Source organism: Dromiciops gliroides, chromosome 4, assembly GCF_019393635.1.
Source record: "Dromiciops gliroides isolate mDroGli1 chromosome 4, mDroGli1.pri, whole genome shotgun sequence".
Taxonomy (NCBI): Eukaryota; Metazoa; Chordata; class Mammalia; order Microbiotheria; family Microbiotheriidae; genus Dromiciops; species Dromiciops gliroides.
In genome coordinates, this window is record NC_057864.1 from 121425241 (window position 1) to 121439787 (window position 14547).

The window sequence follows — 14547 nt, forward strand, 5'->3', positions numbered from 1 at the left end:
CTAACTTGAATAATTAACTACCTTTCTTTTGCTAATACTCTAAATATGCCATAAAACAGAAGCATTCACAACCAAACCAACCTAACGTAAACTACTCCATCCCAATCTATCCCACTCCATTTTGCCCCAAACCAACCCAACTTAACCAATGCACACCACCCTATTCTATTCTATCCTATCTTCTCATGTTATAATGAAGATTTAGTGTTGAAATTTGCCTTAGATGTTCTCTAATGCAATTGTTTCATTTTTACATACAAGAAAAATCTGGACTAGGTCAAGAGGGGTTAAATGACTTTTTCTAAAGTCACACAGGTGACAAATTAAGCTACAATTCAAAACCAGGTCCTCTGCACTCTTTCCAATTAATCAAACATACCACACACTGTCCTAAGTGCTGGAGATACAAAGAAAAAGCAGAACACATTGCAAGATACACATAGAATAGGTAGAAGTTAATCATAGAATGGACAGTACTCACAGCTCCAGAAAAGGCCTTCAGGAGTAAGTGGCACTTGAGCTGAGTGTTGAAGGAAGATAGGGATTCTAAGAGGTGGAGGTTGGTAGGGAGAGCATTCCCACTATACCATGCTGTTACTCTAATTAGATAATTAGATATTTCTGCTATTCAGCCTGATATAGTAGAAAGAGTAATGAATTAACAAGCAGAAAGCTTTGGTTCAAATCACACTTCAGCTACTTACTACCTAAATGACCCTTGAAAAGTCATTTCTCTGGGCTTCAGTTTCCATATCTACAAAATGAGAAGGTTGGATTAGAAATCCTTTAAAGTCCCTTCCAACTTGACATAGTGAATAGGACACTGAACTAAAAGGCAGGAGACCTGTATTCAAATCCTAGCTCAAACATTTATTCACTAGCTGTCAATTTTGTTTTTGTTTTGTTTTTTAAAATTTTGGTGTGCCTCAGTCTCCCCATCTGTAAAATGAGGAGTTTTGACCCAGTAAACTTTAAGGTCTTTTCCAAATCTAAATAGAATTCTCCTATAAAATCTATGATCTAGCCCACCCTATTGCTGCAAGAGCCACTGACTCATGTTTTACCTCAGAGTTGGCCTCTGTGAAGAGGCATTTGGAGAAACATCATGGTGCCAGGGCTAAAGGAAAGAGCAACGAGCTTCAATCAAGGGGCAGCTAGGTGGCACAGTGGATAAAACACCGGCCCTGGATCCAGGAGGACCTAAGTTCAAATCCAACCTTGGACACTTGACACTTACTAGCTGTGTGACCCTGGGCAAGTCACTGAACCCAAATTGCCCTTCAAAAAAACAAAAAACAAAAACAAAAGCTTCAGTCAAAGGGACCAAATTTCTAATGCTAGTTTGGTTGATAACTCACTGTGGGACCTTGGATAAGATACTTAATCTTTTTAACAGTCAATGCTATTACTGGTCAAATGAAGCAAGGGGTTGGGGAATAAGGCTGAAAAAGTGACTGACCAATAAAATATTTACTTTAAGTTCTAAAATCTGGATTCTACCTATTTAAAAACCATCGGTTGCAAAGGAGAAGATGAGACTTTCCTGAGATTATTGAAAGCCAACTGAAGGCCACAATTTGCAATGGCCATAATCTGGCTCTATGGTGAGAAGACCATAAGACTCACAATCTTGTAAGATGACATGGAAGTAGGGGGCAGCTAGGTGGTGCAGTGGATAGAGCACTGGCCCTGGAGTCAGGAGAACCTGAGTTCAAATCTGGCCTCAGACACTTAACACACACTTACTAGCTGTGTGACCCTGGGCAAGTCACTTAACCCAAATTGCCTCACCAAAAAAAAAAAAAAAAAAAAAGATGACATGGAAGTTCTCAGCTTATGTCACATAAAAAAGTTTAAAAAACATATTATAGAGGCAGCTAGGTAGCATAGTGAATAAAGCACTGGCCTTGGATTCAGGAGGATCTGAGTTCAAATCTGGCCTCAAACACTTGACACTTATTAGCTGTGTGACCCTGGGCAAGTCACTTAACCCTCATTGCCTCACAAAAATTAAAAATATATAAAAATAAATAAACGAATGAATGAATGGACAAGTGAATAGATAGATAGATAGATGGATAGATTAATTAATTAATAAAAAGAGGGCAACTAGGTGGCACAGTGGAGAGAGCACCAGCCCTGGAGTCAGGAGTCTCTGAGTTCAAATTCAGCCTCAGACACTTGACATTTACTAGCTGTGTGACCCTGGGCAAGTCACTTAACCCCAATTGCCTCACAAAAAAAAAAAAAAAAACCACCATAGATCACAGAAATCTCCCCATTACTACCACATCCACTCCCTATAAAAATAATTCCCAGTTCATGCCTAGAGAGTAAAACAACCACAGGCTGAGGCAGCTTCGGTATGCCACTTACATTTTGTGTTTGTTTAAGGCCCTTTCCTGATGATCCCAGCAGTCAGAACTGTAGTCAATGCTAAAAGCATGCAAAATACCTAAACTTCTGTCTTGGCCTACATAGATTGGGTTCCAGCCTCTTTCTCCAGTGGGGTGTAACTTTTATTTTCTCCCTTCCTTAGGTAAATAAAACTTTTCTTCCATTTTCTTTTTCCCTTAATTAGCTAGAGAGACTACCCAGGGAGGAAGCAAACTAGGCATAACCTTCCTACCTGTTAGGGATGGGCTTAATGCCAGCACCCTGTGCAGTGCTCAGTTGAGATGAAATAAAGCACTCACTCAGAAGTCATTGAACAGTTAACAAGAGGAGGTTCACTTTGCCCAACACAGCAAAGATATGCAATAAGGATACCAAGGCATTTAAGTTATCTGGACGGAGTCCCCCTCATCTCCATATGGAAACTATCTGGCAAGCCAGGCAAGGTATGGTGACTTGGGTGGTCTTCATAAATACACCAAATGAGAGGAGTCAAATGGCACATGGATAGGACTTTTATGCCTTTCATTGACCAGGAAGCCACATGAAGGGAAGCAAGAGCCAATTAAGTCCCAAGGACTGTTCTGTTGCCTTTTAGGGAATAGTAATCCTTTTGGAGGGGATGATAAGAGACCCCCACCCCCAGTCCTATCATATTACCTGAATGGGAAAAGCCATGCTGGGATTGTAAATAACCTACGGCTGGAGAAATAAGAGTTCTCGTACTCAACTGGGGAAAGGACAACCATCATTCAAATAATTGTCACAACTGAAATTCACTTTTTTTCATTGAGACAAATTCATTAAAGCAATCTTTTTTCATACTTCAGTACACACATATAATAGAAGAAGACAACAGGTTGCAGAATAGTTATAGATTTGCATTGATATAGGAATTTTCGCACTGGGAGCTCCTTATATTATATGTGTGTAATCATACACAATACATTTACATGTGTTATATGCATATGTGTGTGACTATACACATATGTCTTTTATACATGTATATGTATGTACATATATACACCTATACATATATATTGAATTCAGTAGATGATTCCATCATTTTCCTCTTTCTTTTTACATTGTTCCCCTTCTTCACTCTACATATCAAATTATACTTCTTTGTGTTTCCCAAACTAGGTATTCCATCTAAAACCTTACATTCACATTGCCTACATTACATTGTTTCTTCAACTCTGCCTCTTAGGACACTTTTCATATATCCTGTATGTGCCTATTTTCATAGATGCTGCCCCTCCATATGTGACTGCAAAGTCCTTGGTCATGGGAACGGCTTTGAGTTTTATCATTGTATTCCCAGTGCCTGAAACAGTGATTTGCTTAAAGTAAGTAGTTGATTAATTCTTGCTATGTTGAATTATTTAAGCTTAGTTTTAGAGGTTCTCAGCAAGCACTGGCGTCAGCATTACTCTGTCATTCTTTGGATGATTATAATAATAACTAGTATTTACATAGCACTTTAATATTTGAAAAGTGCCATACTTATGTTAACTCATTGGATCCTCACAACACCCTGGCAGGTAGATACTCTTATTACCTCCATTTTACCAATAAGGAAACTGAGACACAGAGAGGGTAAGTGACTTGCCCAGAGTCACCTAGATAGTGTCTAAGGCAGGATTTGAATTCATATCTTCCAAAATCTATCTGAAGCACCACTTAAAATCTTTTGAGAAAGAATCTGCTTTGGAAGCAGCTTAAACATGACCTGTCATCTTAATTAACCAAGTTTGGGATTATCCAGGAGCTTCTCTGCCTGACACCAGAATTTATGCAAAGGACCACTCCTCTCTCAAGATGACTCCAGTTGCCATTTTTGGCTGTCTTGTCCATTAGATATAAATATATGACTAAAAGGAAGGTAAACAAGAAAAATACTGTGGCTTCACAAAAATCAGAAACAAAAATGCTGGATTTGGGTCAGAAGTACTGGCTTCAGTTCTTAACTCTAACACTACTGAGTTATTTTGGACAGATTATTTAAATACCCTGAGTTTCCATTTCTTCCACTATAAAATGAAGGAGTTGGGCAATATGTCTTCTAAGGTCCTTTCCAGGTCTAAATATTATTAGCAAGATCATCATCACTCTCTTATGATCTTTCTGGTAAGCATTACTAACTTTTGCTAGATTTTTTAAAACAAGCTTTTATTCATTGTGGGTACTCAGTAAATCTTTGTTGTTAACTCTGACCATGTCTTCTTTGTCTGTTGACTTGCTGGCCCAGGTGTACTTTTTTTACTCTCTTCCCTCTTCCCTAAACCTCTTCCCTTCTACGAACCCTAATCAAATCATTTCTGCTACTGTTCTTGAATATGACTGGCTCCATTTACCATCCCAGTAACTTTTCTGACCAAAGTGTCCCTCCATGGCATCACTCCCCAATTGTATTATTTTTTTCATTAGAATGTAAGCTCCTCAACAGACTATCTTTGCTTTTGCATTTGCCTCCCCTGTGCTTAGCACATAACTTGGTATATGATAAATATTTAATAACTGCCTTTTCACTCATTCATATAGAGTCATGTGGTTAGAGCTAGAAGGAACTTGTACTTATGTATAAAATGAGGGCATTGTACAAGATGACTTTTAAGTTTCTTCTAGCTCTAACCAAATGCCTGAGATGGCATCTCTCCACATGGAGAACATGAGCAGTCTGCCTGGAAGAATTCTGATGTAAGCAATGTGCCTTGTAGAGACTGGAATATAAGCAGACTTTCTGTACCAGGTTTGGATCAGCTATCCAGTTGATAAAGAAGAGTGTCTTTGATTGAATAAAGTCATTCAAAATGGCCTATCAGCTTTACCTTTTAGCTTCAGCACTCTTAGAGAGAGCTCAAAGATGACTGAAGGATGTGGAATCTACAACCTCAAGAATCTGAGTGGCCCATGTGGAGGTGAGTACCATTCATATTATGCCGTGTTACATCATTCTTGCTAAGGTCATTGAGTGAATAACCAATGGAAGAGCTACCCAACTTCTCTATAGGTTTTCCTCTGATCCATAAATGCTCAGTACCAAAAGGTTGATCAGAAAGTGAGGGAATATTTTGGTGTTGGTGATCTATGGAGCAGATAAAAAATATTCCTTTCATCATAAAAAGGAAATCCACATGTTTTCCACCCCTGCAAAGCTTCAAGAAGACTACCTTCATTCTTGAGTGACTTATGAAAATGACTATCTGAAGACAAGGAATTAGATTAGGGAAGGAGATTAGATTTCTGGAAGTCTCTTTCAACCCTGTAATAATTCAACTCTATGGAATAAGCACCATGATCGTTTTCATAGTTAGTGTAGAAAAGATTATATGAAAAGGCAATAGAAATCAACAGCTTGAAGCACAGGTATGTTGCAACTACATTATACTATACATGTCAGCTGGCTAGTTTGAAACGTTGTATATGTCCTCCCAATTTGGTATTTTCACTCAGGTTACTTCCTTAACATATAACATGAAAGAAGAAAAATGGGATTTCATCATGGTGTGGCCATGCCATTCATCTTCTTTAGTAATATGGTAAAGCTATTGAATTGGTAAATAAAGGCCTTGGATTGTTGTAAGCATGAATAAAACATATTAAATATTTGGTGGCAAGGGATTTCCATTCAGCTTTTGTGGGAGTTAATAAATCAACAGAAACCACTTACTGAAACATTTTCATGGGTCCAGTGGAATTCTAAGCAAATAGCGGGTTTAAGAATGAAAAGTCAGTTATATTTTAAACATCATCTAGTGTTCAAAGAAGTGTAAAAGATGCTTAAGTGTTAATATTTTATGTTTCCCTGCTCTCAGCAGTAATTGCAGCCCATTAAAAAGAATGCTAAGCCATAGCTGTTAGCACTGGCATGGGACCAAGAAAATACTGAGCCTTCACAGAAGGGGGTTAATTGCTACACGAAGAGGTAATTTATTAAGGAACACTGAAGCCCTGTATACTCCCAAACATGAAGCTAAACTGCAAGATCTTATGTGAATATTACATTTGATAATCAGGGCCTTTTCTACAGTGGACTTCACAGTTGGCCAAGTCTAAGGGGATGGGGGTGGAGAGAGGGAGGAGAGAAAGAAAGAAGCTGACTCCATTTTTCTTTTTGGCTCCCATAAACCTCCACTTGGTGCCCTCCAGTCTGTCACTCTGCCCATCACACCCCCTCCCCCAAATAAAATTTGTTGTTCCATAAAATATATAGTAGTTGATGAGAAACACTCATATAAACTGACAGACTGAAAGGCTGGCTCTTAAGTCCTTTGTCTGGCAAATAGGGCTCACTCTGAAGGAGTTTCAGGAATCTCCCATGTGTTGGAATCCATTTTCACAATTTGTCAGAGATGGTACATTTCAGAACTTACCTCTCTAAGCCGGCCACCTTTTCCATCAAAGTTTAGATCAATGCCATTTGGCCTATTAAGCATCACATGTGAAGGAAATAGCTGTCTCCAATGGGCCAAGCCTGGGGCTTCTTCCAAGGCAAACTACTACTCTTAATCCAGTGCATCTCAAGTCGGTCATGGGCTCATAGGTTTAATGCTGGACAGGACCTGAAAGATCAGACTCCTGACTGTGTAAATGGAAGTGATTCAAGTGGCAAGTCTACACTGAAGATTCCCAAACCAGATAAGAGTCTCAGGCAGCCCGGAGGAGAAAAGAGGTTGGCCAGAATAGCTAACAGTTCCTTGGTTACTCTGGCAACAGCCTTTGGGTTTGCAAACTTGTCTTTCTTGTTCTAAGGAAGAACAGTTACCACTGTGTCTCTCCTTCAAATGTGGTTGAAAGACAATTTCTTTGAAAGGAATTTCAGGCTAAGATAGAAACTTTGTGGGGTTTTTTAAAAATTCAAATCAATTCAACAAGCATCTATTAAGTGATCACTGTGTGCTGAAGACTGTGGTAGGCATTTAGGAAATAAACATCAAAATAAAATGAGTCCCTGTCTTGAAGAAGCTTGTACTCTACTGAGGAAATTCAATGATTCATTCACATACCCAAAAAGATCTGTGATCTTAGTGATTTAGGAGTTACCTCCAGTGATACAGATTGTCCATGTTTCCATCTTGTCTGTGTCCTCCACAAACTTCAACACATGGTTGAAGGGGAGAAAAGGGTTCATTGAGAGGAAAGGGTCTGTTCAACTTCCTGGAGGCCTTCCTCAATTTCTCCTGAAATTTTGAGGGAATTAGTGGAGCACCCATTATCCCTTACTTTTTTTTTTAATTAAGTTAAGTTCATTAATTTAAGTTAAGTGACTTGCCCAGGGTCACAGAGCTAGCAAGTGTTAAGTGTCTGAGGCTGGACTTGAATTCAGGTACTCCTGACTCCAGGGCCGGTGCTCTATCCACTGCACCACCTAGCTGCCCCTATCCCTTACTTTTACCAAGTGACTAGCCCATTCCTTGATGACACCTTTTACTCCTGTTCTCCCTCAGAGTTCCTCATTGGTTATATGTCACAGCCTGAACATGAACTTCCCCAATTCCCTCTATATAATACTCCTTTTTAATTCTCTGGAAAAATGTCTAAACTTCATATCTCACTGTCACATAGCAGCAACATTGGCAGAATGTTAATTTTGAAAAGATGGGTTTTTGCTTTCTTGGGAAGGCTGGAGTCAGTAAAGGAGCTTTATAAATTCCAGTGGCAGTCTAGGCCACTTTCTTTCTCCTGTTCAACTCTAAACCTAATTTATTTTCACTTTATAATAGAGGTTCTTAATGTGGAGGGAATATATAGATTGATTTCAGATGATCCATGAAATTGGGTAATAAAAAAATTACATCTTTATTTTCACTAACTCTTAACTGAAACTTAGCCTTTCTTTCATATATATATATATATATATATATATATATATATATATATATATATATATGTGTGTGTGTGTGTGTGTGTGTGTGTGTGTGTGTACATACACATACACATATACATATATAAACATTATCCTAAAAAAGGGTCCATAGACTTTATCTGATTTCCAAAGGGGAACATCATGTGAATAGATGAAGTAATAGACATAGAGACAGAGATAGGTATAGGTATAGATGGATAGATATAGATAGAAATTTTACAGATATGGATATCATTATAGCTATAGATATACTGTTGGACAAGCTTCATAAGGTGTTCAAAAAATCATGTTAAAATCTGGCGAAAGATATTTCTGTCCACTGTATCTTTTCTATATGGATGGACAGGCCAAACCCCTTTGAGTGAATATAATACTTTCCAGAGGGTTTTGCAGTTTTCTGGGGTTTGATGCAATTAGCAAAATGTCATTTCCAAACAGGGAATCCCCTCTCTGACCTAGACTCTAGGCTGGATCTCCTCTAGCCTAATGGCAAATATTTGGGGCAAACATTCATCTTTTTGTTTCATAACTCAATTGATATTTATTATCTGAGCCATTGAATAGGATTGTTTCTGTTGTTATTTCTTCCAAGGAATCTTGAATGATTTTTGATAGGTTGTAAAAGAGACTGTAGTGTTTTGTAATAAGAGTTAAATGTTTTTTGTAATCAACAAACAGTAAACAAAAAGGGATCTTGCCATCTCTATATCTTTAAATTAATTAAAAGATTTCATTAATTAATTTAAATTAAATTAAAAGATGAGGTCCATGCTTGACTAGCTCTTACTAAAGCCTTCTTGTTCCCTACTAATGCCCTCCTGAAGGGTACTTTTCCATTTATGTATAGATGACCTTCATAAAAAGTCTATCCTTATTTATCCCAGCTCTCCTCTCCCTCTTCTTCATCTTTACCCTCCTATATAACAGCAGCAGCAACAACAACAAGCAGCACACATTTCTGTAGCATGTTAAGGTTTGCAAAGCACTTTACAAATACTATCTCGTTTTATCCTCACCACTGGGAGATGGGTGCTATTATTTCCATCATCATTTTATAGATGAAAAACTAAGGCTGAGTATTTATGACTCCAAGGTTGACACTTTATTCATAACAGGTGCTTCCATACTCCCAACTTTCATATTACTCTTGACTTTCTCCTTTTACATTGTCAAAATTCCTGTGTCTACAAGCTGTATCACACATAAGTTTTAGGAAAGTAAGTCATGTTCCTACTGAAGACCTCCCAGTAGTATTTGCTTATCAGATCAAATACATTTCAAAGGTAATTTAGGGGCACAGAACCCTCCCTTAAATCATATCACTCAAGTCACTCCTATACTTAATACCAACCCTGGGATGGGAGAGAGGAAAGATTTCAGCTAAGCCTAGGGAAGCTGATAGCACCTTTTCTAGCAATGGGAGCAGTGTTCATACACCACAGGTATGACACAAGGGAAGATATTCAAACCCAATATTAAAGTTGCCATACCTGGTGATACATCATAGCCTCACAGTCTCTTCCCCAAACTTGCTCTTCCTTAGACAAAACAAAGCTCTCTTTATGCCAGAAAAAATCATTCTATACTGCAAAACTTCTTGCCTCCAAATTAATAATAATATATATCACTAATAATAATAATAATAAATACATTTGGGCTTTAAGGTTTGCACATATGATCTCATTTGAGCTCTAAAACAACCCTATGATGCCGGTGCTATTATCTTCATTTTACAGATAAGGAAACTGAAGCTAACAAAGATTAAGTGACTTGCCCAGGGTCACACAGCTACTGTCTGAGATGGAATTTGAATTCAGGTCTTTCAGACACAAAGCCCCACACCATATCCACTTACCTACCTCAAAGTAACACCTTGTCTTTTCCTACAATAAATCATTCATATACCAGCAGACTTCCTAATTGTCTGGCAACCCCTTAGAGAGATGCTGGCACCATCAACCACATACTTTTATCAGCTGCTTCTGAAAGTTGAGATTTTTTAATTCTTTGGAGGGGGAGGGCAGAGCAATGAGGGTTAAGTGATTTGCCCAGGGTCACACAGCTGGTAAGTGTCAAGTGTCTGAGGCTGGATTGGAATTCAGGTCCTCCTGAATCCAGGGCCAGTACTCCATCCACTATGCCACCCAGCTGCCCCAAAAGTTGAGATTTTTAAAGGATACTGAGTCCATAGGTCTTTAGTAGGACCTTAAGGGAGCCACCTACTCTGCTCATTTGTCTTCCCCTGATTCTTGAAATACTTGATTCGGTTTATGAAGTTAATACTAACTAAAATCACTTATATTGACTGCTTATTTTTATACACAATTATCTTACAGCATAACAAAAATTAAGGTCATCTTTAAAGTTGTCATAATCACTTTTGTGAAATTTATATGATTACAACACAAAACTCTCCACTCATATATTCTTTTTTTTTCACTTTTTTTTTTTTTTAGTGAGGCAACTGGGGTTAAGTGACTTGCCCAGTATCACACAGCTAGTAAGTGTTAAGTGTCTGAGGCCATATTTGAACTCAGGTACTCCTGACTCCAGGGCCGGTGCTCTATCCACTGCGCCACCTAGCTGCCCCCCACTCATATATTCTAAGCCTCTAAAGTGAATTGGTTGCAGAAACAAGTTAAAGAATTTGAGAGAACACTGTTGACATGCTGATGTACATAATTTTTTATGGTTTTTCAAGTTGTTTTAGTCTTTGAGGCTTGGGGCGTGTGTGTGAGACATAGTGTGTTTTGTTTTTATTTTACTAGTGCTTCTTTAATTGGATTACATTTTTTAAAATGAAAATAACCTTTATTGTGGAATCTTTGTTCTCCTGTTTCCCAGCCTAGCCAGCAGAAACCCAGAAGCAATTTTTAGGGGACTGAGAGGAAAGTATAGGGAGAAGAGGCAGACATGATTTCATTGGTGTAAGGCAGGGGTGTCAAAATAAAAGAAACAAGGGCCACTACATAGTACATAAGGATCCCTGTGGGCACATTGACTTAGAAAACCACAAGTTAACATTACTTCTGTTCTATTTCATTTATTTATTTATTTGCTTAGCTGTTTGTTTATTTTTTATTTGTCCATTTATCTATTTATTTTCTGGGTAACATTTTTTCCTTTTTTTTTTTTTTTGGTACAAATTCAATTCCATTCTTTAATACATAGTGGATGTATTCCTGGGTAAGTCACATAACTCAAAGTCCCAAATAATTCTTTCTTTTTGGATAACAAACATTTTTATTTAAAGCTTTGAGCTCCAAATTCTATCCCTCTTTCCCTCCCTTCCCAAGTGAATGGGACCTTCTTCAATTTCTGAATATCCTATCTTTTCATCTTTGGTATTAATTTATCTAGAAGAAATTGTTTTGAGCATCCAAGTTGACACCTCTTTTCTTTCTTTCTGAATGTTCTGAATTTTCTCTCTAAGGACTTGGAAGAAAAAGCAACCAGGTAAATAGTTTAGCAATCCTAAAACTTACCATGCGACTTGGAATTCAGCCATGCACATGGATACTTTGTGACTTGCCCAAAAAACAAGCAGGGACTCTTAGGCAATCAAGAAATGTTACACATGTGTAAGAGATAATTTTGTTTTAAAAAAATCCTCTAATTTAATTTTCCTCTCTTTCTCACATTTGCCCTTTGTACACCACTGCATGTTGGTATTTTGAAGTTTAAACTGGAAAATAATTATTGAATGATTACTTTGCTTCTGGACTGATAGTGGTGAGTTTACATCTTTTTATTCATGGCAGGGCATAATGGAGTGAAAGAGAAGACTTGGTTTTATAACCACATGCATCTAATAAAAAAAAATTTAAGTTTAAAAAATCCAGAAGTAAAATCTTGGTAATCAGAGTCTGAAAAAAAAATGCTATTAAAAGTTGCCAAAAAGATAATGCTTTATTTGAAATGTGATGTTAGAGCAGCTAGGTAGCATAGTGAATAAAGTGGCAGGCTTAAAGTCAGATAGACCTGAATTCAAATCTGGCCTCAGACGCTTATTAGCTGTGTGACTCTAGGCAAGTCACTTAACCATGTTTGCTTCAGTTTCCTCATCTGTAAAACAAGCTGGAGAAGGAAATGGCAAACCACTCCATTATCATTAGTGAGAAAACCCCAAATAGGGTTATGAAGAGTAAGACACAATTGAAATCAATAAACAATCAAATGCTTTTGATGGTAATTGATCATTGTTAATATAAAAAACTCCATTGGAGTTCTGCTATGCATTTGTCCTAAATAGAGGGAGATTATTTCCAATCTCTAACCCTCATTTCTTGCAAATATTTCCCTAATGTCATGAATGATGGGATTCTAAAATTCTCAGTAGCTTATTTATTATCTGTTAATGATAGAGAGAATTCATGTTAGAATCCTAATAATATTTATTACAGCAACCTTGGTCATTTTTCAGAAAAACAAGAAACATCCAGAAGAAACAAAAATATTGTTGACATTGCTGATCTTAGACACAATGTGTTTATATTCAGTTTTTTATCACCCATAGCCCTTGGAGATAGAGGTTTTTCCAAAGGTTAACTGTTCATATTTCATCCACTGAATGAAGAGAAAGTTTAGTTGAAAGGGTAAGCACAGCATTGTCATTTTGCCCAGTAGACTTCAGATATAGTACATTTAAATAACATCATCATGAAATGAACTGGAAAGATTCTAAGATGCTTTACTTCTTGATTACCAATCCAAAAACTAAAAGGTTTATCCATATCCTAGAAGAGCTCAATCAGTTTCCAAGAGTAAGAAAGATCCAGTGGATCACTCAGTAATTTCCCTTTGAGGATATCACATCAGCACATCTACACAATCTTTCACCAAACAGAGTGAGACAACTGCCAGAAAATAGGCTAGGGACAGTCCCACAATATCAGATGACCAGACAGAGTTTCAGGTGGAGAGAGATTACAGATATTCTCTCTCATCATTTCTGGTTGTTCTCCCACATCTCAAGTGAAGGTGGAAACTGTCCCAGATTGTTCACAAGAGGCAAAATCAGAGAACCATTAATTCCACTGAGCCTTGGTTTCTTCATCAATGAAATGAATATAATAACAAGCGGTTACTTCATAGGGTTGTCATGAGTGTCAATGAGATAATATGTCTAAAGCTCTTTAAACATCTTTTTTAAAAAATCATGGGTTTAGAGCTGAAGGTTACCTCAAAGGCCCTTGAGTCCAGTTCTTCTCATTTTACAGGTAGGGCAGTTAGGTGATATAGTTTATAGAGTACTATGCCCAGAGCCAGGAAGACCTGAGTTCACAACTAGCCTCAGACACTTACTACCTGTGTTAACCTCTGTCTACTTCAGTTTCCACATCTATAAAGTGGGGGTAATAATAGCACCTACTTTTTGTTATTTTTCTTTTCTTTTTTTTTACCAGATTTGTTTTATTCTTTACACTTCCTCATTCATCTTGATTCAGGCATTAGTGCTGGTTCCTTCTGAAGGAGCATCCTTCTGTAAGTCTTGCCTTTCCTCCTGTAGGCTGACAAAGTACAGTGGAGCATCCGACACAGAGAACCACCGTTTGTGCATGACTGAAGACAGTGGTGATTTTATAGCAGCCCGGGTACTTTACATCCATGAAATATGAGTTCAGACCCTGCACCAGATGCTTCTTCTTGTGTTTCTGCTTCTCCTCCTCAGGAGAGGGGTGCACGAGACCTCTTGCAAAAGGCATGTTGGAACAGGGAGATCTTCACCACTGGAAAAAAGCCTCCCAGAGTTTTTGTGAGGATCAAATGACGTAATATTTATAAAGTACTTTGTAAACCTTAAAACACTATAGTAATGTTTCTTATTATTATCACATAGGAGGATAAAGATGAGTAAGAGGGGAGAGGAAAGTTGGAATAAAGATAGGGATAATATTTATAAAGCACTTATACTGACCGGCACATAATATTCACTTAATAAGTAGTTCTCTTCCCAGTGACTGGATCTATGGAGTTTTAACTGAAGGTATGGGCAAAATAAAACATACACCCTTTAATTAATACAGAGTGGTATCCCTGCAGAGGTACAGAAGCAAAGGAGAACTCCAGGTAAGCTGTCCAAAGCAGGCACATGTCTTGGGGCAAAGATGCTGGAGGCAGCTAGAGTAATTAGGAGGCTAATCATGCTGAACATAATTGACTGAAACCCTGCTCCATCTAGGTATTCATGTACAACCTAGCCAGAATTCTTATGAGTTGGCTCCATTCAAATACCTGCAACAAGGAAAACTACTTGTAACTGGGAAGTTCCTTTCAGCTATAGC

The 14547-nt window shown here is 37.8% G+C and overlaps 1 protein-coding gene across 1 annotated transcript; it reads right to left on the bottom strand.

Moving 5' to 3' along the window:
• Nucleotides 1-13713: 13713 nt before the first annotated feature.
• Nucleotides 13714-13968, bottom strand: LOC122756292 (40S ribosomal protein S27-like). The gene has a single exon (XM_044005500.1). The coding sequence runs from the start codon at nucleotides 13966-13968 to the stop codon at nucleotides 13714-13716; it is 255 nt and encodes an 84-aa protein (XP_043861435.1).
• Between the last annotated feature and the right edge of the window lie 579 nt (nucleotides 13969-14547).